Below are 27,418 nucleotides of genomic sequence, written 5' to 3'. Positions count from 1 at the left end.
AGAATGAAAGAATGCTACAGTAGTGTGGGAAGAGAAAGACGACAGGGGTTTTGTATCAGTTATATGCTAACATGAACTGGAAGATTTAAAGTCATGAATCTGAAAAAGGAAGAGTGACGTTGGGCCAGATATGTAAAGGTATTCAGGTGCCTAAAGATAGGAATCTACTAGGATTTTCAAAAGCACCTAGGTGCCCAACTCCCATTGAAATAAATTAAATGTCATCATGACATCAGACCCCAGCCCACCCACAATGTACACTCCCAGAGGTTACAAAGATGGCACTTAGACACTTTTGAAAATCCCATTAGACACTTATATGTATCTTTAGGTGCCTAAATACCTTTAAAAATCTGGCTCTTGATGTTTGACAAAAATAAGCAAGTTCCAGGTAGATAATGGAGCAGAAATGAATGAGCTGCTCTCAACTGTAGACACATTCAGTGCAGGCAGGGAAACACACTTAAGATTCATTCACTTTGAAGTAACATACTCTTCATGGAACAATCATCACCTCAGTCCACATGAGCCCGTGTTCCAGGGGTCCATCCTTTAAACTCAGGTTGTAGGAGAAGGCTGGCTATATTGGAAAGCAGCTATCAAAAGAAAAGCCCTTTTTCTGCCAAAATGCCTGGCCCATAGTTTTGGAGTGAGATTCTGTGCTGTACCCTAAACATCACAAAACTCATAGCACCTCCCAATCCTAAGCTGCTCTGGGGGCTGAAGAAGTCTCCGCATAACTTTGACAGCCCTGAGGGCCTGGCTAAGTTAAGGAAGCCTCCCAAGACTGCCCTATGTACTGCAGCACTGCTTGGAATCTCCACATTTCTGTTTGTTGCAGCACTGCCTCCTACACCTTTTGTGCTAGAGTTTGAAAACAGGTCCTTGGAAAGCAGCCTTATGGCTGTCTTCTGCAGTGCCTGCTCTAGAAGAATCCTCATAAAGGAGCTTTTAATGGCCCCTTTATGCTGCTCTGGCCCTTTTACATGGTGCAAAGGGGCCAAAGCAGGGCTGAGGATCTCACATCTGACATGTACTTTTCTTGGGTTTGATGTCATGACTATATATTTAATTACACAATGTTATGTCTGCCATATCTGAATTTGAAAAGTTTGATTTTGATTTGGGGGCCTCAGATAGGAGTTGTTTGGACATCACAAAAATCACTCTGTTCTATTGATTATATATAGTTAGGGAGATGGATATTGTTAACATTTGAAGGATGTAAATAACAAGTTTTTATATACCATATAGGTAGCCTGCCAAAGGAAATGGTGGAAACCATCATCTCTCCCTTGCCCATTTCATCTGTTTGTCTGTTACATCCACTTATTATTCCTGGTATTAAAAATATAAACTCGTTGAAGCACGAATTGTCTCATGCTATGTGTTTTTACAGCATCAAACTCAATTAGGCCCTGATCCTGATTCAGGCCTCTGAGCACTAACAGAATAAAATAATAAATATATAGTAATACTTACGCAGCCAGACATTTCCCTAGAGTTTTATTTGTTTTTCTTAGTTTGTCTGTTAAACTTTTTATTTTTTTCTCAATATTTGGATCTCGTTCACTCCTTTGTTTTTTCATCAAATTATAAAATGTATCCATGGCTGTTCTTTCTACTGAATGAATGTTAAACCTTAAAACAAAAATTGTAGTAAGATTAGTTAATGCTGATTGTTAAAGAGATACATATTTTTAAACAAGGTACTTATGTCATACTGTTAGAGTAATAGTCATAAGTAGGTCTTGTAATCTGTCAGTTAATTCTATAAACTTAGAAATATGTCCCTATCTCTATTAAACAAATCACTTAAGCACATACTTAACTTTAAACATATGAATAGTACTATTGACATCAATGGAAATACTCAAATGCTTAAAAAGTTTAGCATATGCTTAATGCTTTGCTGAATTGGATCTTACACCTAAGCAAAGTGGGTAAGTGGATGGTAGAGTTCTATGCCTACTTTGCACAGATGTAAGTATTTATGCAAGATACAAGGCAGCTGAGAATCAGGTCCTTAATATAGTTAGCTGACTCAATTTTTCAGAATTTTCCTTTTTACTTTTGTCATTCTGTATAGACTCTGACTTATCTCTGAGCAATCACATCAGTTTCCTATATTGCTGAGGACAATTTCTTGTCTCAGATTATTTTATATCTCTCAGTTATACTTGTAATTGTTTAAAGAATTAAACAAAATGTATGTTTTTTTTAAATCTATTCATTTAGATTTTTGTTTGAAATTGTATACACATGTGCAAACACACACATACCACCCAACAACTCCATTGTCCATTTTCTTCAGGAGACAAAGGAGAAAAAAAGAATCAAGCTTTTTTTTTATTTAAAAACATTATTGACAATACAAAATGGATTATATACCATAAATATATACACATGTGCATATACCTCTCTATATATTTATAGCTATGAACCTTAACAATTCCAATGTTGCAAGGCACTGAGCACCTTCCTGATATGCCTTTAATTATGTAGTGTGTGTGCGTGTGTGTGTACATACGCACACACAGTTTAAAAGGTTCCAATTGTAGTTCAGCTAGACTTTTTAACACCTCATGGAAGCGAACAGGATGAGAGTGCTTGTGATCTACAATATGAGCATTTACTTCAAATGTTTTTAATCAAATGGATATTCATACCTACCACAGTCTAACAAACAAAACTTAATCTCAGGAGACTCTTGAAAATAAATAGCACATTACAAAACATACCTTGCTGAGCCTTGTCAGTATTAGCTCCAATATACATCATTTTAACTCTTGTAAAAAGATATACATTAAAAAAAAAGAATTTGTATATTTACATAAAAAATATGGCAGGCAATTTATCCATGTCTTGTAGTTTTTTAACAAAATGTGCAAATCTGATCCGCTTTTCATTTTCTGAACATTCAACAGGGTGAGGTTTAAGGGACTCCAGCAGCTGATGCACCTAGACAAAGTAGTGTTAGTGATCTGATTTATAGTGCAAACTGTATGTTATGGAGCAGGCTATAAACTTTGTTATCTGAGGCAACTATCCTTCCTCATATCTTTGTTCAAGGAAGTCAGAAATTCCAGACACTGAATCATGTGCTTGTTACATTAGAGTACATTGCTCCCTTACCACTTATTGAATCCTAAATTCTAATTCTGGCTCAGTCACTGATTAGTCAGCTCACTTCACCTCTTTCATGATTTCCCCGTCTTGAAAATGGGGATAATACTTACAGGGCTGTTGTGATTATTCTTCAGGGCCAAATTCTGGAATACTTGCTCAGTGTAATCCCACTGGCAACAATGGGGTCACAAGGATGTAGCTTAGGACACAACCTGGCCCAGTATATTCAAAATACATATACACGTTCTGGTAATCACAACAGATTTCAGCAAGTGTTGAGTTTATTTGTGCTTAAATTCAGGAATTTAATTAGCCCAAAAGATGGTATAAAGCAATGATTCCTAGTGGGTCGGTCTTAAAGGCGTGAAAACACAAAATTTGATGAGACCTGAAAAAAATCAAACGGTGCACAATAATAATGTAAATGTTGAATGTAAATCAAAGTAATTTAAAACTCCAGCTTTCTGTTTAAACTTTCTATCTATTTAGGTTTTTATAAGGTCACCCATAATTGTGGCAGCAGTATACAGCCTATGAATGGATCCTTTGAGGACTCTGTGAAACTCAGATTAATTTCAATAAGAATTCCACATACAGATTGAGGCCTTAAACTGCTGTATGAATGCTGAATTATTGCAAATGTAAGAATTATTGTACCATTAGACATTTTGTTGAAAATACCACATTTTAAAGAGATTTTGCTTTTTCATATTATTTATTGTTGTTTCCCTTGTCCTCCATCCACTGCCCGATCTTACTGCTTGTTATGGTATATCCACTGAGGTATCTTGCCTTAATTAGAGGCTGGATTCTCTTCTCACTTATACAGGTTTTACACTGGTGTGACTCCACTGATTTCAACAGAGATGCTCCTGATTTATAGAGTGAGGCCCCAGGTTGTGAGCTGATAGGAATAGAGATCTTCTATTCGGTGCTTGTAAAGTGTTTAGGACAACCTCTAAGTGTGAATGTAATCCAAATAATAATAATAATAATTAATATAATTAATCAGAAAAAAAAGCTTCTTCAACTGGAAACATGCCCACTACCTATAGTTTGCGCAAAGGGATTCAAGAATGCACTAAGATAAGAAGTGGACTAAAGTAAAGCAAGGCCAGTGAGAAGGCATTAAACATAAAAAGTGGGATTTTTAAAACTATCTAAGGAAGTTGGGACTCCAGCTCTCACAATGGCAGTTATATGACCCATTCACTTCGGTGCTTTTGAAAATCTCACCCAAACACATTAGAAACACCACTGATATTAGGAGCCATTGGAACTTTAGCCATAGAAAATGCTTTCAATTAACAAAAGAAACCGCAAAAAGTTAGTTTTAATAACTTAGGGGGTACTTGTACTATATTAATATTGTATTTACGTTTCAGAAGGGGATACGCTTCTGACATTTTTAGTTACCTTCTCTCTTTGGCCAAGTATAATCCAGTTGATTAGTTCTTTCTTCAGCTCCTGTTCATAATTTTTTGCATCTGCCTTTGTGATTACTATTTTATTCTTGAAAGAGGTAAATTCCTCAGGATCTAACTCCTTGAAAACACCAGCAATAAAAATAATAGCAAACTGCTCTCTCAGTATTTTCAAAAAATATCATTCATGCACCATTGTGTATACACACCTGTAATCTTGGCCACTCTTCCCAGACTTTTGCCATCATGTCATATAGCTGGATACTCTCTCGTGGAGAGAAGGCAATGTCTAAAGGAAGGCCATAGTTCTCAATCTATATGTACATTCAACAAAAGAATCAGCAGAATGATTTTTTTGGTTAATATTGCTAATATAATATCTGATAAAACCATTTTGGCTCTGGTATTATACTTACATGACTGACTGTTAATGCAGCACATGGGTGATAGTGATCAATAATAAAATCATTATCCTTGAGAGAACACACATACTTTTCCAGATCATTGTATCTCTCTCCATGCAATACTGTATATACAAGCATAAATTTATTTATGAATTGCATCTACACTTGTTTTTTTAAAAAATTAAGGACCCCATTCTGTAAAGATCTTTACTTTGAAGGAACTATTCACAGTTCATAAACTTTAGTACATGTGTAAATCTTTACAGGATTGGGGCCACAAATGATATTTTCTATATTTAAAAATATTCTGATACAGACCTAGTCTAACTCTATATGATTTTTTTGTTTTTTGTAGTTTTTGCTTCCTTGTACATTTCCTGGCAGTTGTAGAAGAACCAGGGCTTTCTTCTATTGTACTTTCAGCAAGTTGCCAGTATCTTTTTACTGACTGTAGCCACCTAGAGTGAAAGAACAAAATACAGTAACTCCTCACTTAACGTTGTAGTTCTGTTCCTGAAAAATGCAACTTTAAGTGAAACAATGTTAAATGAATCAAATTTTCCCATAAGATTTAATGTAAATGAGGGGGGTTAGGTTCCAAGGAAATTTTTGGGGGGCAGACAAAAGGCATATACTGTACAGTACTGTACTGTGGTTGGGAAGGTCCCCAGGCTTACCCCACACAGGCACAGCCCGCTGCAGGCAAGGACGCTAGGCACCTTCGCAGCAGCAGTGGCAGCTTCCCTGGAGAAGAACAGGCGCCGACTTTGCTAGGGATGCTCCAGGCCTGCCTCTTCCTGTCCCTGCTTCACTCCAGGCACACCTCTTCCCACCCCCATTCCACCTCCTCTCCAGAGCAGCCTCATCCCCGCTCCTTCCCCCACCCCCAAAGTCCTAAGCTGTTTGGCGGCACTTAGGACTTTCTGGGAGGGAGGGGAGGAGCAGAGACACGGCGCTTCCCCACTCATCCCCCTCCCTCCCAGTGCTTCCCTGCCACCAAACAGCTGTTTGGCAATGCTTAGGACTTTCTAGGAGGGAGGGGAAGGAGTGGAGACGTAGCACTTCGCCGCTCCTCCCCCGCCCTCCCAGAAAGTGCTAAGCGTTGGGAGGGAGGGGAAGGAGGCGGAGAAGAGGAACTTGTGCAATGCTCCCTTGTAAAGTCACTGCTCTTCCACAGAATCTTACAAGCAGTGGACAGAGCAGGCAGCCAAACGACGTTGTAAGGGAGCATTGCAAAACTTTAAACGAGCATGTTCGCTAATTGAGCAGCGATGTAACTTTGAAACAACGTTAAGCAGGAGGACGATAAGTGAGGAGTTACTGTAAAGGTAAAGCTTCTGTAAAAGAACTGAAAGAAAATAGTTAGGTGTATTTAGAACAGGTTAAAAGGCAAAATATGTAAATATGTGGCTATGTTTTGGAAACATTGTGAAAGCAACCTTTACAACTCCCTTAACCAAACTTTTCTGCTACCTCACAATAAACAAATAAATAAATAAATAAATAAAATCCTTGAATTTGAATTTTGTTCTTGTAATGGGGGTTGGGGGGAGAAAGTTCAGCAAGAAAAAGGAGTTCTGACTTCTGCCAAACTGAATCACCCATGACTAGATGTAGACAAGAAAACAACAAATATGGCCATCAATATAATAACAAATTACCGTTTTGTGTATAAAGAATGAGGAGTACTTGTGGCACCTTAGAGACTAACAAATTTATTTGGGCATAAGCTTTCGTGGGCTAAAACCCACTTCACCGGATGCATGCAGTGGAAAATACAGTAGGAAGATATATATACACAGAGAACATGAAAAAATGGGTGTTGCCATACCAACTATAATGAGACTAATCAATTAAGGTGGGCTATTATCAGCACAAAAACTTTTGTAGTGATAATCAGGATGGCTCATTTCCAATGGTTGACAAGAAGGTGTGAGTAACAGTAGGGGAAAATCAGCATGGGGAAATAGTTTTTACTTTGTGTAATGACCCATCCACTCCCAGTCTTTATTCAAGCCTAATTTAATGGTGTCCAATTTGCAAATTAATTCCAATTCTGCAGTTTCTCGTTGGAGTCCATTTTTGAAGTTTTTTTGTTGGAGAATTGAGACTTTTAGGTCTGTAACTGAGTGACCAGGGAGGTTGAAGTGTTCTCCGACTGGTTTTTGAATGTTATAATTCTTGACGTCTGATTTGTGTCCATTTATTCTTTTGTGTAGAGACTGTCTGGTTTGGCCAATGTACATGGCAGAGGGGTATTGCTGGCACATGATGGCATATATCACATTGGTAGATGTGCAGGTGAACGAGCCTCTGATGGTGTGGCTGATGTGATTAGACCCTATAAAAATCAATTTCTGGCACTTCTCCAGGTAGAAGCAAGTAGTGGGGTGTAGCCAGAGCTCATTCCACTATCTTCTTCCTGCTCATGGCAGTGGGTATCAGGGTGGAACCTCTGCTCTCTCCACCACAGCTGGAGTCACAATGTGAGCTGGGCCAGGCAGAGGTATTGGGCCTTACCAAGTAAGAGCTGTAGCAATCCAGCTCTGAACCAGATATTTTTTAAATAAACATGAATATTTTCACCTACATTTCATGCTGTACTCTCTGAGGTAATTTTGTCCCATCCAATGTATATAATTCACATGCTCTTATAAGTAAAAAAAAGTTCATGCTTACTCAGTAAGGTGTTCAGGATTACTGATAGTTGCAGAGAGAGCCAGAAAGGGACATCGAATCATAACCAGGAGGTGCTCCCAAACTTCTGCTCCAATTTCCCCACCAAGACAATGTACCTATATATATATATATGGGAAAAAAATCAGCCTAAAATATGGAAATACATTGTAATGAGAAAAATAACTTACTTCACTAAATGAGTGCCAAAAATTCAGAAATTGCTGCATGTGTCATTAAGGGCCCACTCCCGCCCACTGAGTCCTTCTAATGACTACAGTGGTATTGGATCAGATCTGAAGGACTCAACACTATATTCATTTTGTACCCAAGCCTCCCACAGACTTCACTAGCAGTCTTAGATGCATAAGGAATACAGAATCTGCCCCTAAATTGTATGCTCAGTGTCAGATTTGGTGAGATTTATCATTACAATTTTTTCCAAAAAAATTGGTAAATTTCTATGCAGTTAAATATAGAGGTACGATGAGGGTCGAGATGGAAGTGGAAGAATTTATGTCTTGAAAATTAAGAAGTTTACAGCTATATTCCCAGAGATGGGCGCTGGCCAGTAATAACATATTTTGAAAAATGCAGTCATTGGTTCCTTCTTTCAAAAATTTCATACATGAGCTAATTTGATTCCTGTTAAAAGACACCTACCTCATCAAATATAACATATCTTATTCTTTTGACCCAATCCTGGCGATGAGGGGATAGCAACAAGATTTCTAAACACTGAGGCACTGTCACAAGTATCTGAAAAGAAATGTTTGTGACGTATTACTTCTAAGCCTACTGACAAATGAAATGTAAAAAAAAATAGCTTTCATAATTGAAAAGGAGGGTAATTATAAATGTATAGTGTCAGCAATGAGGACTTGCAGCTGCACCTGCCTAGTTTCTGGGCTGCCTATGAGCACAGCTGACCCACAGCAGGGACACTTGATTGACTACGCCACCTGTTTGGCGAAGTCAGCAAGCCGGCTCTTAAGCTCAACAGCAACGAGTGATCTCTGGCTGTCCAATGCATATGCCCACAGCTGTGATCTCGCTTGTGCCTGTCTTGCTCCATCTGTTCTAGGTCTGCTTCCCTACTGATTCTGACCACTGGCTTTGGTTTCTAACTCTGGCTCCAGCCACTAGGCCTGACCATCCACATCCGAGTTCATGACAAAGTTGCCTGATCTCCAGATATGCAAAATATAAATAAACTTTAAGTTTAACCTGATCCACCATGCACTGATGCTATTATGTATATGAGAATCACAACATTTTGCTAGAGTAGCCACTGCACCAGGGTCCCTATGTCAGGAGCGGCACCAGGGTTTTTGCTGCCCTAGGCAACAGCTCTCCTCCTCAGTAATTGGCGGCAGCTCCTCCTCTGAAGCAGCGTTCTCGGCGGTGGGGGTCCTTCCGCTCCGGGTCTTTGGGGCACTTTGGCGGCGGGTCCCAGAGCGAGTGAAGGACCCGCCGCCGAATTTCCGCTGAAGACCGGGAGCGGAAGAAACCCCTCTGGGCGGCCCTGGTTCTCGGTGACATTTCCGCGGCCGCTTTTCTTCCTGCCCAGAGGAATCGCCGCCGAAATGCCACCCCCCACATCCTGCCGCCCTAGGCGACTGCCTAGGGTCGCCTAGTGGAAGCGCCGGCCCTGCCCTATGTACTGCATGTAGTTTATGACTTGTTTCACTTTTTTTCCCTGAACAAGGATGCTGCTTTGGGATTGGGCCTAATATGTGTTAGAGATAACAAAAAAGCTTTGGCCTACTTCTGTTGGAATAATTTAAAAAATGCAGTTCTATTTATTATATTTTATGTGTTTTTAAAAGTAGTGTTATTTTTGTGGAAGAACATCAGCACAGGAATAAGTCCTCAAATGCAATGCAGTGTAAATATCGCTGTTGAGAAAATAATGAATATTGATGTTGTTTACTTTATGGCAAAGCTAACAGTGGTTCTAAAACTGTAATGGCCAAGGTAATAATATAGCTTAACTATCATGTTCAATAAATGTGGTCCTATCTAGATATCTTAGGGTTTTATAATGCAGCCCATCACCACTGCAGCTGAGTACCTTCCACATAAAATCAGTAGCAACAGCAAAGTCCCTAATGGACTTAATAGAGTCTCCTCCTTTTTCAGGGTGAAAACTGTGTTTGGGGGTTTGGGATCTTTAATTAGCTTAGCTATAATAGCTTAGCTTGACTTTCAGTTTAAGGCATCCACTGAAGCTGTTTTCAACCAAGACAGCAAATCCATCCATAGTTTTTTTGCCAGGATCAATCTAAATCCTACAGTTTGCACCCTTGAAGGCCATTAGTTGTGTGCCTGGAGTCATATCAAGAACCCCAGTGTGGTTTTGGTGATGGATGCTGAATAGGAAAACGCTGGGTATGAAGACTGGTGAGGATATATAGCGTGGTGAGGCTACTGGAAGGGAGGCTGGTGCTCGTGGGAGCCACTAGGGGTGGGAGATATTGAAGGCTCTGAAGGTGAGCAAAAGTGTGCTGGTGCTAAATGGGCTGTATTTCTCCATCCTCTCTCAATTCCACACACGGTCTTCTGTGGGCTCCACACTTTCTTGTGGAACCTCAGTCTGGAGCTCAGCACTATACAGAAGGTTAGGAGTTGAGCATGTGGAAGGGAGGTTTGAGTTTGCACTGGAGTTGAGTTGTACAGCAGCAGCAGGAGAAAAGAAGGGAGCAGAGAATCTCTTTCATTTCCCTATCTTGCACCTGCTGGGTGCTAATGCTTGAAGGATTTTGATTGGTTTTCTTTCTGTATTTCTCAACTACAGCATACAATCAAGCCAAAGCCTCCTTGTGGCCAACATGTAGGTTGTGCCCTACAGGTAGAGAGTGCCTAGTAGGCAGGATGGAACCTTGGGCTCAAGTAACTCAGATTTTTTCTAATCTTTATATAGTTATGCCAACATTATTATAGTCAAAAATAAACTTTCTGTGGAGTCAATCAAAAGTGCAAAAGTCACTATTTAAATAAATATAGTATGCAGTAATACATCTAGAATACCGTACCTGACAGTTCAGGGTATCATGGCGATAATCCCTTGTGAAAGTTCCACCTACTACTAATCCATGAGGCAAAGTCTTGGTGAACCGATTGTATATAGTTCCCATCACTTGGTTTACAAGAGCCTAGTCATTATTACATAAAACAGATCATTAATAAATCTATTACATTTACATACATAAAGTGTACATCTATATTAGTATGGTGCTCTGAGATGTGCAGAGGCTTCACAATTTATGACACCAATATTAATTTAGATCAGCAATAAAAGTTTAGAGTACTATAACAACCCTTATTTTTTAGTTTCATTCATAACTGATATTGAAGAAACTTGATGTGTGAGCTGGTATATATATTAATATTAATTCTGTATTTTACCTCTTTCTGCAAAAGTTTAAAACATAGATCACATTCTACAGTATGTTCCAGAATTTTCCAAAGTCAGACTCTAAGGGTGCAGGCAAAATTTGTGTGCACATATTCTTTACTTGCAAATGAAAATGGCATTTGGATTCCTAATAATCATAACTGTGCACAACATTTGATTTCACATGCAGTATTGAAAAACTGCACATGTATTAGATGCATCACATATTCACTGAATGTTTCTGTGTGTTAATATCCAGACTTATAACAGTTAATGCTAAAAATTAGCTTTGAAAGGAATATAAAACCCCATGCTTCATGGTTTAAGACCATTTTTAACTATTTGGAATTAGGATAAGACCTTCATAAAAAAGATTATCCCACATTTGCCTATTGTGGGGTTTCTTGCTCCTTTCTCTGAAGCATCTGGTACTACCACTATCAGAGACTGGATATTTGACTAGATTGACCTTGGGTCTGATCCAGCAGGCAATTATTAGGTTTCTATGTTTTTTTATACCCTGATCAAATGCTACTTTCATCATTGACATAATACACACTTATTTAGTGCTTTCCACCTTCAAAGTGCTGTATGAATATTAACATAAACTAAATTCTGTATATCAGGTGGGATATTTCTAAACATATTTAATTAAAGTAGATATGTATAATTAAAACAGACATATATAATCTAAATCAATTTAAATAATCACCAAAATTGTTTTTAATCATATCGGGAAATACTATAGTCAACATACAAAATATGTAATTATATATAGCCATACCTTTGTTGGTGAAACATATACAACTACTCCTTCATTGCTCTCTTTCAGAACTTTCTCCATGCAATAAAATGATGCATAGGTTTTCCCTGATGAAGTAGGCGCAACAATCACTGCAGACTCATTATTGTCTACAACATCAAGAAGCTCTCGCTGGAGATAAAACAAATCATTTATTTCAAGACATTTAATTATATATATCGATTCTAGATTGATATGCTTAATATCAGTATTATAAAGTTCAAAATATTTTTCTCTGCTGCTGCAGTAGTGTTATATTTTTTCCATCACACTTTGATTTTTAATTGTAAACTATTTTTTTCCGTAATTTGGCCTGGAAACTGCACTTAGGTTTGAATTGTTGATACAAGAAAGTTTTCAGTTCAAAAGTGAACTTTTTTTTTAAAAAAAAAAAGCAAAATATGAACCAGTCAGTTCAGCAGTGTATAATTTAGAAGCAAAAAAGTCACAGTTTTCTCTGATGCAGTCATTGTTTCTTATGTTATACCAGTACTGCTTAACCACACAGCCCAGAGCTCTTCCCAGCTCCCACTACCCAGCATTTCATTATTCTTCTCCCCACCCTACCAGTGACCTTTAGAAGTTGGCCAGGGTGGAGGTTGTAGGGAGGAAGTGGCAGCACTGGCAATATCTTCCCCACTCCCAGCATATTTGCCAAGTTTTATGTTGCTCCTTGAGCAAGTGAAATTTTTGCGGGTGTGAACATGAGAAATGAGCAAGCTGTTTCTGATTCAGCCTTTCTACAATAATATAGAGAGAGCTATGTTTGCTATGTTTTCTGAGGGAACAGGCGTTCCTTCAGAACATGCAGCAGCTTGGATCAACTGTTCTTTTCCTAGAGACAGACGGATGGAGAAGGGCAGCCAATCCAACGAGGATTTACCCATAGAGTAGGAGTTTTCCCCCGACAAAAAATTGTTTCTCTGCAGTGTAAACCCAGAGATTTGATAGGTTTTCTTATCCTTGGCCCATTGGAAGCTTTGGGTGTACAAGAAATGTGGGATTGTTTCCCAGACAGTCCAATGAAATATTTAAATGTACAGCCCCATTACAGTGTATTTGTTACAGCTATTGTGTAAATAAGTAATAGCACACTAAATGCACTGAAACTATTACTCTCCACCCTGTGTAAACAAAAAAAAAAGTTTGCACGTCACTGGTACATTTCTAATTGTCTTTCAATAAATAACTTAAAATTGAAACTCAGATTATGCATGAAAGTGCATCATATTACAATTTTTAATACCAATGCACACAAAGTTCCAGAGGTATTCTTTATACTTAAGAGACAGGTAAAAAATGATAGGTTCCTTCCCTGAGGAGTTTAGATTCTAAGGCCCTGATCTCGCATGGGGATCTGTAACTGTAGAGTCTTGTACCATGCAGAATTTCACTGCCTTCCACAGGACATCACTGCATTGTCTTCTGAGACACCATATGGCCTTGGGAGTCAGCACTAGCAGATCCCAATGCAGGACAGGGGCTTAAAGTAGCATAAGACAGAAAGTAGCATAAGACCGTATATAAAGGATAAAAGGTGGTAAATGAGAGGATAAGTTACAACAGTGAGAGAAATGAAATATGTTTATTATCCTGTATGACTCTCATTCATTGCTTTTTTTAATTTTGAAAGAAAACCTTGACAGAATCTCTAACAGCACTATTTAAAAATAGTTTACATGTAACATTACCTGCCATGTATCTGGTATAAAATGCTGTACTCTGGGATCTGGATCTTTCCTCTCTTCTCTGAACAAGTAACAGCCCATATATTGTAGCTGAAAACGAGCTGCTCCCATCTCAGTAGTATATTTGGCTATCTTCTCATTGTCACTTTCTATTATCTACAAGGTCAAATTAAAATTCAAGTCAGATTTAGAATTAGGGATAGAGTAATTGAAAATGGCATCTGGCTTTTGCATTGTAGAACATTATACAAGCTTTGAAAAATTAGTTTGATGTGTGCTGAGGAGGCGAGGTGATTTTCAGACACTCCCATACAGAAGATCATACAATGCTGGCTTGAGCAATGCATGAAATCATAAAAGTCAATGGGAATTCTACATGCAGATGTAATGAGAATGTGACCATAAATTTTTAATGGATCTGATAGTTATCAGCAAAGTCCATGTACTCTAAGTCAAGCTGAATATACATTTGCATTTGTCTGCTATGGAAAGATTTGATTCCACAAGTATTATTCACTGTTAAATAGCAGACTGAAGTAATATATGAAACAAGTATAAATGGCTGCAGTTATATCTCCCTGAGCCTGCAGAAAGCCTAAAACAACAGCTCATACCGTATAAATAATTGCATATCAGCTACATTTCATGAAGGACTGAATAACTTGTATACATTTTTGTTGAGATTCTATTTTATATCATTCTGTGAGGTTTAGAACCATCTTTTCTTGTTCTACAGTGTTACAATGCAACATTTGGATGATATAAATGGCAGTGTAAAGTAACACTTTGGGAAGTTGGCTTCAGTTGAACCAGGTTCAGGCCCAGTGGGTGTAAACTGTCAGGAAATGGGCACAAGTGCCAAAGTAATCTTTGTTGTACCACTTTTAATTTCATTAGTTAATTATGTTCTGTAAAAATTAATTGTATTCTATAAGAATTACCAGGCTAGACAAAGAGCATGCCAAATTCTCAAATCCAAGGTATTTCAGACATCTGGACAACTTTTGTACATGTGGCTTCTTTAATAGTTCCTGGTGTTTTTCAAGAAGTATATGAATTCTCCTCATCACTTGGACAGCTATGCTTAAATCTCTTGATTTTTTGCCTAAAATAAATAAAGGAACCATTTGATATATGATCAAATCATCAGGAGTTCTTCCAATCTACTCTTCAGGTTTTGGGAACCGCACTGCTCCAACCATGTGTGTGGTGTTTTTTAAATTTTATTTTATTTTATTTTTAAATGATCCCAGGAGAGGTGGCATGGCTCTTTCCCCATGCTTGGACTATGTGATTGGACTATGTGCAGACGAAGCGCTCCTGCTGCCCATACAGCCCCAACCTGCAAGGGGCCAGAGCGTAGGACATCTGGCCTCATGGTCACTGCTGTGTTGGTGTCACCAAGTCAAGGATGGCCACAAGGCAGTGTAATTGCTACAGCTGGGCTCACTAGGCAAATGTCAGAGTCAAGCAAAGGTCAAAGACCAGAGGTCAGCAGTAGTTACCAGGCTGGAATCAGGAGGCGAGAGTCTAGGTCAGAGGCAAAGACCAGAGATCAGTTATCAGGCTGAAGTCAGGGTCAGAGAACAAGGCAAGGTCTAGAGCCACAGCAAGTTAGATGTCTGTTTGGTTGTTCAGACACCTTCCTAGGGCACCGTCCAGGATGGAATAGTAAGCATGGGCCAATCAAAGGGGTATAGGTTGCTATTGCTCTGGCCCCTTCAGGACATACTTCCTGTAGCACCTAATCTCCATAATATTCTTTAGCTGCAGCTTTACATAGGCTCTTGGTAGTGTTGTGGGGATGTTAACTGCCCCAGGCTCTACAGACCAGTTCAGTCCAGTCACCTTCCATTGCACAACTCTGCTCAGTGAACAGCTTATGCAGTCTTCTAAATTTTGTACAGTGAAATCAAGATTTTATGTTAGTAATGCGTGCCTACTGTTTGGTGATATAGGAAAACAGTTACAACATAGTTTAAGTGGTTAATTTAAATCTGACTCGTGGCATCCTGAATTTGCCAATATAGGGCTAAATTCTGGCCAGCAATTGAAAAGAGGCCTAATTCTCCCCAAATGGGTGTATATGCATACTTGAAAATTAGCATTAGTATGTGCCTTTATTCTAGCTGTGAAAGTCTAATGAAAGCTTTGGGGTTTGTGGGAGGGGGCGGGGGGGGGGGGGGCTGGGGATGTAGGATGCAGAATGATCGTGGCCCAAAATGAATTCAGAAATCATACCTTGGTTTCTGCAGTGTTCCTTCCAAACTTCTAAACAGACATTCAGTCCTGCCATTTCTGCTGTGAATTTCACAGAATTACTTTGACATGTCTTGAGGAAATTCTCCAGTTTATTTATTCCACAGGTAAAATTCTCTTTAATTTCCCTTTCAATTGACACAGATAAGGCACTCCACTGTTCCTGTTCTTTCTTCTCTTCTTTAGCTTCTAGTCGCTTCTGGTTTTCCTCTGCAATTATTTCTGCTTTACTTTTCTACAAAAAAATTAATAAAGATATACAGAACTAAATACCAATGTGTGCAAGCAATATGAAAAATGTTGTAAGCCTTGAGCCCAGTCCTTGGAAGTAAATGGGAATTTTGCCTGAATAACGACTGACTGCAAATTATAGGATTTTTCCCCATTTGTGTGTTGTGTTTTGCTTTGAATTTTGTTTAAAATAGTACTGAATTCTCTGCAAGTCATAATTTATTGGTAAATACTGGTACATGTTTTACAAAAAAAAGGCTTATTCAACAAATCATACTAAAAGTATATGAAATAGTTCTTTAACTTTCTAATATCTAAAGAGCCACAAACACATAAAACGAAAAAGAGCGTTTAGGTCACAACTTGAAGTCATTTATTTAAAGCCTGAAAAATGAAAATTCTAATTATAATTCCAGGTATTTCAGTAAATTGAAGACAATTAGGGACCTAATCAAATGCCCACTGAAGTCAATAAAAAGACTCTTGGTGACTTCAATGGGCATTTGATCAGGCCTTAAATCTATACTCCACACTAAATGATACAAAGTGGTCATGATATTTTAACTAAGAAATACAGTAATGATTACTATTGTTCATTGCTCAATCTTGCCCATTAACATCCAGGTACACTTTTTCATGTATCCTGTAAAATCAGAAATGGTGCATGTATTATTCTAGTCAGCAATTTAATATGGAATAGGGCTTACAGGATCAAATCTTTCTTGATATATAAATGCAGACATTATTTGTCACAAACGCAGGGAAATCAAAATCAAAGAACTTTTAGATTTTGCATTGGTTAGGAATATTTTCTCAAAACAAATACAAACTAATGTCCTCTGTTGCCATCCCTTTCACCCCAAATGTTAGTAATAGCCATGAGTCCAACTAAGACTTGAGACTTGAACCCACAAATTGTAGCTGTCATAAATATAAAGGGAAATGTAACCACCTTTCTGTATACAGTACTATAAAATCCCTCCTGGCCAGAGGCACAAAATCCTCTTACCTGTAAAGGGTTAAGAAACTCAAGTAACCTGGCTGGCACCTGACCCAAAGGACCAATAAGGGGACAAGATTCTTTCAAATCTGGGGGGAGGAGGGAGGCTTTGTTCTGTCTGTTCCGTGTGGCTCTTGCCGGAGACAGATCAAGAAAGCAAGCAATCCAACTCCTATAGAATTAGTAAGTACTAGCAAGGGAATGCGTTAGATGATCTTTTGTTTTGGCTTGTGATTTTCTCTGTGCTGAGAGGAAGGTGTATTCCTGTTTTTTTTTTTGTTTGTTTGTTTGTTTTTTTGTTTTTGCAACTTTAAGGTTTTGCCTAGAGAGAAATCCTCTGTGTTTTGAATCTAACTGCCCTGTGAGATTATCTTCCATTCTAACTTTCCAGAAGTGCTTCTTTTACCTTTTTTCTTTCTAATAAAGTTCAGGTTTTTTAAGAATCTGATTGTTTTTGTGCTCATCTTGTTTATTCTCAAGCCTCCCCAGGAAAGGGGGTGTAGGGCTTGGGGCGATTTTAGGGGACGATAGGGCTCCAAGTGGCCCTCCCTAAATGTTTGTTTGAATCACTTGGTGGTGGCAGCGTTTACCTAATCCAAGGTACAAGAGAGAATTTGTGCCTTGGGGAAGTTTTAACCTAAGCTGATAGAAATGAGCTTAGGGGAACTTTCATGCGGGTCCCCACATCTGTACCCTAAAGTTCAGAGTGGGGAGGGAACCCTGACAGTAGCTCAGAACCAAGAGTACTGTATTCAACTGTACCTTATTGACATTAATTTGATCCACATACACTGACATAAAAGATGTGTCATACACATGTATTTTTCAATTTTGGAATATTGATATGAGCCACCTGCATCTTCCGTGTGATTGTTTCAATCTCTTACTTAATTGGCCTCTCAGAGTTGGTAAGACAACTCCCACCTTTTCATGCTCTCTGTATGTGTATATATATCTCCTCAATATATGTTCCACTCTATGCATCCGAAGAAGTGGGCTGTAGCCCACGAAAGCTTATGCTCAAATAAATTTGTTAGTCTCTAAGGTGCCACAAGTACTCCTAATCTTTTAAATGGCTATTTTGATATAGTTTTCAAGCAGCATATTTAAACAAACCTCAAGAACCTCATTCAATTTTTAAACAGATTATTTCTGAAAAGGTTCTGTAAAAAGCCAACCCTACCTAAAATTTATTTTTTCTTTCCTACTCAATCACATACTAATTGTATAGGTCTCCAAAATTAAAGCTTTCTGTTATCGTTTTACTGCTCCAGCTCCAAACACAGCTACTTGTTTATATTTCTGTACAGGGATAAAAATGGGTTCACACTAATTACCAATTAAATCTAGGGTGCAAGGATGGATTTATTCTTTCAATAAAAATTACTAATGATTGACAAATGAAAAATCCCAGGTAAGTATTCTTGACCAAAGCAACTACACCAGAAGGAAAAATCTGAGCCTGGACAGCAGAAAGCATAGGTATGCTATGGAACAACTTGAATATGCTTACATGTAATTTTTTTGTCTTTGTGACAGCAGTCTTAGTGCTTGTGGGAACCAAGGGCACATCCACCTGGGTTACAATTGTCTTTGAAATGTTGCCTTCCAACGATCTTCCATAAAGTCGATAATAAGACTGTAACTTTTGTATGCCTCTTCTTTCTTTTGGACCTTTGGACTTTGCTACAGCAAACAGAGAGAATTATTTTTGACTTATAAGGTAATTGGTGGAATTCCAATATATTCATTTTTTGGCAAGAGATGAAAGCTCCAAATTTAGCCCTTGGATAAAATTTTCAAAAGTGCCCCAGGGCCAGAATTTGAAAGGTAATAGGCATTTAACTCTCTTTAACACCTTTTCAAAATCTGACCCTAGCTGACATAAGAATTTAAGGCCAGATTCACAAAAGTACTTAGGCACTTGTGCCCAACATTTAGGCATTTTCAAAACTACTGCTCAACTGCTGCCAACTCCCGTAGGTGCCTACATCCCCGCAGGTGGGCATGTGTAAAGCCACCTAAGTCCTGAACACCACCTCACAGCTAGTGAGCTGCTCAGAACCCTAGTGCAACCCAAAGTCCTGGCAGCCCTGAAGCTGAATTCTCAAACTAGGTGAGGGTACATATATCTCACCAGCACATCTACAGGCTCAGGGCCAGCACAAAAGACAGCTGTGACGGGGCCACCCATAAGGCTTTATGGAAATATGCTTATATGTGTGTATATATATATATATATAATATAACTAGAATATGTTTTATGCTACATATGCCATGTAACATATTTCTGTAAAGGTCATGATCTACTAAATCTATTAATCCTATCTGTATGCATGTATCATTTTTGTATTCTAAGTTATGAATATGGCTGCATACTTGTTTGATTCTAAGTAGGCTGTAGTGAAGCAGTTGGTCAGCTTCCTGAGAAAAGACTATTCTCAGTAAGTGCCCCATCAAGAAACACTTAAGCCAACAATAAACTTGGAGACGCCAATCCACATCTGGACTTTCCCAGGAATGTGGCTTGGCTGGTAAGGAACTCAGTCATACATGGACATGTGACTTGCCCAGGTGACTCCAATACTCTATTTTGTAGCTGGACTTTACATAGGAGAGAGGAGGGGGTCTCCACCCACAAGAGAAAGTCTATTTAAGTCCAGGGGAGACCCCTCCATTTTGTCTTCAGCTGGCTAAAGAGAGAGCCTCTCCACCCCCAAAGATACCTGAAAGAAACTGGAACAAAGGACAGTGACTGCAAGGGGTGTAAGTAATTGCTAGACCCAGACTAAAAGGAGATTAGTCTGTAAAAGGAAGCATTCTGGAACTGGTGAGGATGGTGAGGATCTTATCTGTATTCAGTTTCTTACTGTATTAGACACAGACTGGCGTGTTTTATTTTATTTTACTTGGTAATTTACTTTGTTCTGTCTGTTATTACTTGAAACCACTTAAATCCTACTTTCTGTATTTAATAAAATCACTTTTTACTTATTATTTAATTCAAAGTATGTGTTAATGGGTGGGCAAACAGCTGTGCATATCTCTCTAGCAGTGTTATAGAGAGCGAACAATTTATGAGTTTGCCCTGCATAAGCTTTATACACGGTAAAACGGATTTATTTGGGTTTAGACCCCATTGGGAGTTGGGCATCTGAGTGTTAAAGACTAGAACACTTCTGTTAGCTGCTTTCAGATAAGCCTGTAGCTGTTAGGGGACGTGATTCACACCTGGGTCTAGGTTTGCAGCAGGCTAGCGAGTCTGGTTCAAACCAGGCAGGGCACTGAAGTCCTAAGCTGATGGGGCAGGAAGGCAGGGGCAGAGGTAGTCTTGGTACATCCGGTGGCAGCTCCCAAGAGGGTTTCTGTGATCCATCACAACAGCATACCTGTGTATTTCCAAAATACTCCCATTGGATGTGGGAGACCCAAGTTTGAATCCCCACTCTGCTTGATTTGGAGCAGTGACTTGAGTCTCCAACATCCCAGCTGAGTGCCCTAATCACTGGGCTAATGGTATTCTGGGGGGACACACCTATTGTTTGTGCTGGGCCTGTACCTGTAGGCATGCTGGCAAGAGAGGTATTCTCTCACCTAGTTTGAGAATCCTGCTTCAGAGCCGCTGTGGCTTTGGCTGGCATTTGGGCTTTGAGCTGCTCATTTACTATGGGGTGGCATCAAGACTTAGGCAGCTTTGCATGTGCCCGCCTATGGAAACTAAGTTCCATGAAGACTTAGGTCTTTACACAGCAGTTAAACAACTGTGGCTGGTCTTGCAGGGCTGTAGAATTGTGGTATAGACCTGCAGGATCAGGCTGGATTATATGTGAATAAAACATCTTATGAGGAGTTTTACTGGAATTCTATGTGATTATTAACAGATAGTTATTCATTTATAAAATAAGCTCTGGGACCCTGTCGGTGAGAATGGTCCCAGAGCCCGTGCTCCAGCCCAAGCATCTACACGGCAGTTTTACAGCCCCACAGCCTGAGCCCTGAGAGCCTGAGTCAGCTGACCTGGGCCAGCCGGGTGTTTAACTGCTATGTAAACATACCCTATGGGGTTAGGCAGCAGCTGGGTAGTAGTTTTGAGAATGTGAGTGGCACTAAAGTGTTAGACTAAAGAGGCATGTTGTTGTGAATCTGGACCCTAGACCTTGCAATGCTAAGTAAAGCAATGGATCTTGGAAAATCTAGGCATTAGGCACCTAAAGATGCAGACAGGTATCTATTGGGATTTTCAAAAACTCTTGGATGCCAGCACATAACCTTCAAAGGAAATCCTATTCGGTCCCTTTTTGACTCTTTAGGTGCCTAAATACTTTTAAAAATCTGTCTCAAAGATATTATACTGTCAGTAATAAGTCATATACCACCGTGAATCATTTCATATTGACCCTTACATAAGTGTTCAAACTACAGTAGTAAAGATTTCTCATTAAGAGTGGCAATGTTAAACAGTTTACTCAAAGTTTACATTACAATAAATAATAATGAGAAGGTGTTACTTAAGCCAGGGTAGAAAGTTGGTTAAAACAACTTAATAGTAAAACTTCATAGCAACTGAGAGGTCTCGTCATGAGAGGGATGTGGTAGTTTCTTTTGAAGTTATATTCACCAGTGCTTCTCAAGGAGCAATGCCAAATATCTTCTCTAGACCATATATCATAGAGATTCAAATATCTTCTCTAGACCATATATCATAGAGATTCAAAGGTGTCTTTAAAGTTGGTCATTTTTTTAGAAAGCTGAATTAGAAGCCATTTTTAAGTGCTACTAATTCAATTATTTAACTTAAAAGTAAAAATATAAAGCAGCTCATCTATCTGCAGCATATAGCAACTGGGCTGGAGTGGAAAAGATGACTAATGTAATGGATTGTGGAGTTCCACCAGGAATGAATTTGTCCAAAGCTGTTAAAGAAGCACATCCAACATCAATTATAATATGGCTTGAGACACTTATTGGTCAAAGCTTTTTTTATTCTAGTTTATTCTGTTCTATTCACATTCTTATCCTATACCCATTATCATGGCATCTGAGCATCTGGCCACTTTGTGTTTTGTGGGGATTAAATATGAATATGACACTATCACTAGACATATATACATAGCAGGTGTACATATCCATTATGTAAATAGTAAAGTGATACCAGAGATGAATCTGACGCATTGAGTTTACACTAGTTATTTTATAAATGAATAACTATCTGTTAATAATCACACAGAATTCCTGTAAAACTCCTCATAAGATGTTTTATTCATGATATAATGCTCTGGCAGATGGTAATTTTTCAACAGAGCAATAGTTTTGTATACAAGTGGCTGGTAGCCCCTCAAATGTATATTTAATTCGATAATACAAATGTACAAATCTAAGATCAATGTTGAGTCCTGGTTTATTTTCTGGTTATGTGAAAATAGGAAAAATTGCCAGAAAATTAAAAAGTATACAAGTTATTTTGCTTTCTAATGCTATTTTCATAGGGTAAATCTAGCCTTGCCCCCATTTGCGCAGTCATCTGAACCCTTATGCATATAAACTGAGTAGCTAAATACAGTTACCCAAACTGCAATTTTAAATACCAAATTGTATGTGTACATATATATTGTCTATGTGCAAATTTCTGCACAAGGGGAAAAAATTTGAACAAATTTTTGCAAAAGGGAGCCTCATGAAAATATGGCTTGTAGCATTGATTGTGTCATAACTCCTTGGGCTATTCAAGATAAATTAATGTAATCAGGCAAAATATATTTAATATAAAACTAATTATTGTAATACCCTTTTGAAGTATATGTATATAATATGTGGAAAATTATCTGGAATTACAGCAGTCTTTCCTCTAAAATGTGATAACCTTGACAACAGTAGAGTTTTATCCAACTAGATAAGTAGGTTTTATGTTTTTTACCATCATTGCTGCACTTCGTTCTGTCATAATCATCACTGAGAGGTTTGCCTGAATGCCAATGCCGAAGTTCATCAAATTCTGTTTGTTTAATAAGTGAAGTAACTGCAGGATTATTGCTGAAAAATACACACAGTATATACAGTGATACTTACGTATGTTTAGTTTTCTGGCACATCCTACATAACAAGCCTTATACCCACTTAATTATAAACAAAATGTTTTGGCATTCATTGTAATACATAATACTGACTAGAAGAGCATGTCATACCAAAGAGATCTTTTTGTTCACCTGATATTCTTAATTCTTCTGTGGCAGCCACCTGATTGCTTATGACTTCATTTTGCTCTAGTGGCTTCCTGTCCTCCCCACTTAATTCTTTATGGATTAGTGAAGAATTATATAGCATAAGTCACAGAACTAATCTTTAATAGGTGCACATCTGTATTGTCTGACTTCATATTTGATACTTAGTTTAGTACAAATCCACATTTCTTGGCCACAGAAACAAATAAGTTCCATGCACAATTTTGTCAAAGTCAGGAACTGGATTTTGGAGTCAGTACAAGAGGGATACATCCTTTGTGTGTCACAGAACACAGCTCGGTGAGGACTCCATGGGCTGGTCCACACTAACCCCCCACTTCGAACTAAGATACGCAACTTCAGCTACGTGAATAACATAGCTGCAGTCGAAGTAACTTAGTTCGAACTTACCGCGGGTCCACATGCGGCAGGCAGGCTCCCCCGTCGACTCCATGTACTCCTCTCGCGGAGCAGGATTACCGGCGTCGACGGCGAGCACTTCCGGGATCGATCCGGGATCGATTTATCGTGTCTAGACAAGACGTGATAAATCGATCCCAGAAGATCGATTGCTTACCGCTGGACCCGGAGGTAAGTATAGACGTACCCCATGAGTGGGAATGCGCAGCAGGTGTCTGAGCAGAGCAGGGGAACTCCAAGGAAGGGACAAATGGAGAGAATCTATTGCCACAAAGATTCTCCACTCACAGCAGGGGCTCATTGGGGGTTTAAATGGCTACTAACCCCCAGAGTGGAGCAACTCTGAAGCAATTTATTGGCCTGGGTGGAGGGAAAGATTTCCTCCCCCTGCCCCCCCCCAATACAGAGCCTGTTACTAGGATTAAATTATGTTATCCATAAAATCTATGACTCTATAGTTACTTAATCTTTATTCAGGCAAAGCTCTCATTTGAATCAATTTGCATTCTGTGATTGGCTTCTCTGGGATCAGTATCTGGCTCTTCAAGTACACATTGTATGGTAAAAGCAGCTACTTGAAACTGTAGAGCAAACATTATCAGAGACTATAATGCTAATCAAAAACTGCATAAAGAATACAATATGGAGCCAGGATTTAGAGTCCGAGTCATCCTTACCCTGCACCTAATGTTAATATTTAAACCAGTTCAAAGTGGATATAAAATACTACCTAAATGAACAGTAGCATTTTATGCTGCTTTGCACAAGTGTAAATAATGACATAAGATGCAGGGCAGTGAAGAATCAGCTCATAGTATCTCATTTAATTAAAAAAGAAAAACCCAGACAAATGTCAAAAGAATGTACCTGCTTAAAATAGGTAAATCTGCCAAAACAGCTCCAGCATAATCTTCAACAAGGTCAGATTTCACTGGGATGAGCCCTATACTGGGAATTTCTTCCTTAGATTCTTTGCAGTGTGAATGAAAATGTGATAAATACTGGTTAACTAAAACATACACTCTTATGTTACCTTCTGCAATTCCAAAGAGCAAAACGTATATACAACATCCTGCTAATTTTTGTCAAGTGTATGTTATAAATCAAATTGTAACAAGAAATACAAGTTAAGTAATAATCAGTGATGTCAAAGCAGAATTTGTAATATTATGGTATACATTTAATATAAATTATGAGCCTGATTGTATATGGCCCCTGTGATGATTCACAAGAGATGTGGGGAACACAAGAGACCTCCTTTTATATTACAAAAGTCTTCTGAAGAACACTTCAGTGTTTTAACAAAACATTTGAAAAGCTTAACCGAAGTTACCCTCAAGTATGGAAAGAATAAATGCCTGATAAAGATAAACAGTGAAAGTCACAGATCTTGCAGCCCAGTCCAGAGGCGGGGGCTAAATGGTCCTTAAGCCAACTTTGCACCCTTCTGATTCTGGGCTGCTATATGGCTCCCAGTGTAATTAGACAGCCCAGAGGGCATGTTTAGGTTGCAGCATCCTCCCAGGGCTGCCTTATGGACTGCAGTGCTGCCTGGAATCTCCACAGCACTGTATGCTATAGACCTACTCCTGACATACTTGTCCCTGCTCCAGCTCTGCCCCCAGCACGCTCAACATGCCAGTGCTTGTGAGGAAGTCCTTGAGAGACAGCCTCCTTGCATCTACCACAGTGCCTGTACATTGAGAAAATTCGTCCACAGACTGAAACAGGGCTTTTAGATTATCATTTTCTTTACTCTGCTTTAGGCCTTTTGCCAGCACAAAGGGCCTGGTTTGGGAATGAAAATCAAATCCACAGGGTGCCATCCTGGCCCCAGTGAAGTCAATAGCAAAATTTCCATTGACTTCAATGGGGCCAGGATTTCATGCATAGGGCCTAATCAGACTCCTTTTGGCATCAAATGGGAGTTTTGTCACTGACTTCAATGAACAGACCCATAAAGTAATAAATTATTAGAAGGGAAAGAATTAAAAAGCTCATAACTGTATAGCACTTTGACTATGTAAAACATTTTATAACTGGCAATTATTATTATGCTTATACCAGTCATTTTTATACAGTTGTTAGTACCTTTAAATACCATTTGTTTCTGTTCAAGAAACAGTTGTGAAGTAGTTCTCACTGGGAAAGCATCTCCAAAATCACAGCTGGAAGCTAATTTTGTTACCGTATTCCACAGATACTGGTATTCACACTTAATTGCCTTGCCCAATTCAAAATGTAACCCTATGCACACACACACACAAAAAAAAGAAAAATGAGATTTTACAATGAAAGTTCTCTGGAAAAGGGACTGCCTCTTTATCTGTGTTTATACAGCATCCACAACAATAGGGCCCAATTCTGACAGTGTCCTTTGGGTATTACAACAGGGCAGAAAGGGCGCATTCACAATTGTTGGTAGCCTTGGATGTATACAATGTATCTAAATATGGTCAGGAAAATATATTGGGGAGTATACAAATAGCAATTTTAGGCCTCGATACTGCAACTGAAGCCCATGAGGCCCTGAATAAAGATGGGGGGTTCTCCCCCCAAAAAACTCATTGCAGGATCTGGGCTTTAGAAAATTCCCTCTATTCCCCAAAGAATAATGGATGGTGTTATAAATGTCAACTATTGTTATATGCCCAATTTATACTTTCTTTGAAAGTTCCTTCAAGATTGTTTGGATTAGATATATGCAGGAGAACTGAACCTTTAGACTGGATTCATTTTACTGCATAAATTGCTTTCATGGGCCCAAATTACCCTTCCCACAGAGAAACCCTTGGAAGAGGGTGTCAGGAGAGCAGGAAAGCTCTGGAAGAAGTTCCTGAGACAAAGCTTCATCCTCAACCTGTTGTGTTGCTAGCTCTCACAATTTTATTGTTAGTCTCCTGTTATCAGACGGTTTTCTTAAAGCCCAAGCTCCCACAGTCATGTGATTTCATGACATCTCAATTTCATTTTTTAAAGTTTCTAGCCCTCAGTTACTCTTATGAAAATTGTCATGAGATCTTTAATGTCTATACAGAGCAGACAGAACCCCAGTTTTTAAAGTTTTATTTGAAACAAAAGGATTAAAAATAAAAACTTCCTGGGATTTTAACCTGCAACTCCAGTGATTCAAGGATCAGAACCTGCTCCCTATTCTGGCTTCTTTGAGCTACTCTGGCAAAACAAAACAAGTGAGAAAGCTGGCCAAATTTAAAAGGAATCCCCCAACATCTGTTGAGAAAATAACACGGTAGGGCACAGATTACTCAACAAGTTCTTGGAATGTATGGAGACATTTTTTTAGTTCAGAAAGTGGAGCAAGCTACTAAGGGAGAGGCTGTCTAGATTTCATTTTGACAAATAGGGAGGAAATAGTTGAGAATTTGAAAGTGGAAGGCAGCTTAGGTGAGTGTGTTCATGAAATGGTGGAGCTCATGATTCTAAGGAATGGTAGGAGGGAAAACAGCACAATAAAGATAATGGATTTCAACAAGGCAGACATAATTTTAGCAAACTCAGGAAGTTGGTACATAAGATCCCATGGGAAGCAAGTCTAAGGGAAAAAACAGTTCAAGAGCATTGGCAGTTTTTCAAAGAGACATTATTAAGGGCAGAAGAGCAAACTATCCCACTGTGTAGGAAAGATAGGAAATATGGCAAGAGACCACCTTGGCTTAACCAGGAGATCTTCAATTATCTGAAACTCAAAAAAGAGTCATACAAAAAGTGGAAACTAGGTCGAATTACAAAGGATGAATATAAACAAATAC

General features: G+C 38.8%; 2 protein-coding genes across 2 annotated transcripts in view; one reads left to right on the top strand and one right to left on the bottom strand.

The window, feature by feature from the left end:
- Positions 1-27,418, top strand: part of LOC128837710 (serine-rich adhesin for platelets-like) — a 137,107-nt gene that overhangs the window by 48,438 nt on the left and 61,251 nt on the right. The gene's annotated exons all lie outside the window — the stretch shown is intronic.
- LOC128837711 (probable ATP-dependent RNA helicase DDX60) overlaps positions 1-27,418 on the bottom strand; it is a 61,114-nt gene that overhangs the window by 23,359 nt on the left and 10,337 nt on the right. The window contains 17 exon segments of the mRNA XM_054029091.1: positions 1,483-1,641; positions 2,834-2,961; positions 4,546-4,674; positions 4,763-4,867; positions 4,970-5,079; positions 5,276-5,415; positions 7,637-7,752; positions 8,297-8,392; positions 10,669-10,788; positions 11,815-11,964; positions 13,524-13,676; positions 14,462-14,625; positions 15,762-16,014; positions 18,524-18,696; positions 22,925-23,040; positions 24,516-24,618; positions 25,740-25,895. Of these exon segments, the coding sequence (XP_053885066.1) occupies positions 1,483-1,641; positions 2,834-2,961; positions 4,546-4,674; positions 4,763-4,867; positions 4,970-5,079; positions 5,276-5,415; positions 7,637-7,752; positions 8,297-8,392; positions 10,669-10,788; positions 11,815-11,964; positions 13,524-13,676; positions 14,462-14,625; positions 15,762-16,014; positions 18,524-18,696; positions 22,925-23,040; positions 24,516-24,618; positions 25,740-25,895 (2,371 nt within the window).

The sequence above is a fragment of the Malaclemys terrapin genome, chromosome 5 (genome assembly GCF_027887155.1).
Source record: "Malaclemys terrapin pileata isolate rMalTer1 chromosome 5, rMalTer1.hap1, whole genome shotgun sequence".
Lineage (NCBI taxonomy): Eukaryota > Metazoa > Chordata > Testudines > Emydidae > Malaclemys > Malaclemys terrapin.
The sequence above is the reverse complement of the archived record's forward strand: the minus strand, read 5'-3'. Positions and strand labels throughout refer to the sequence as shown.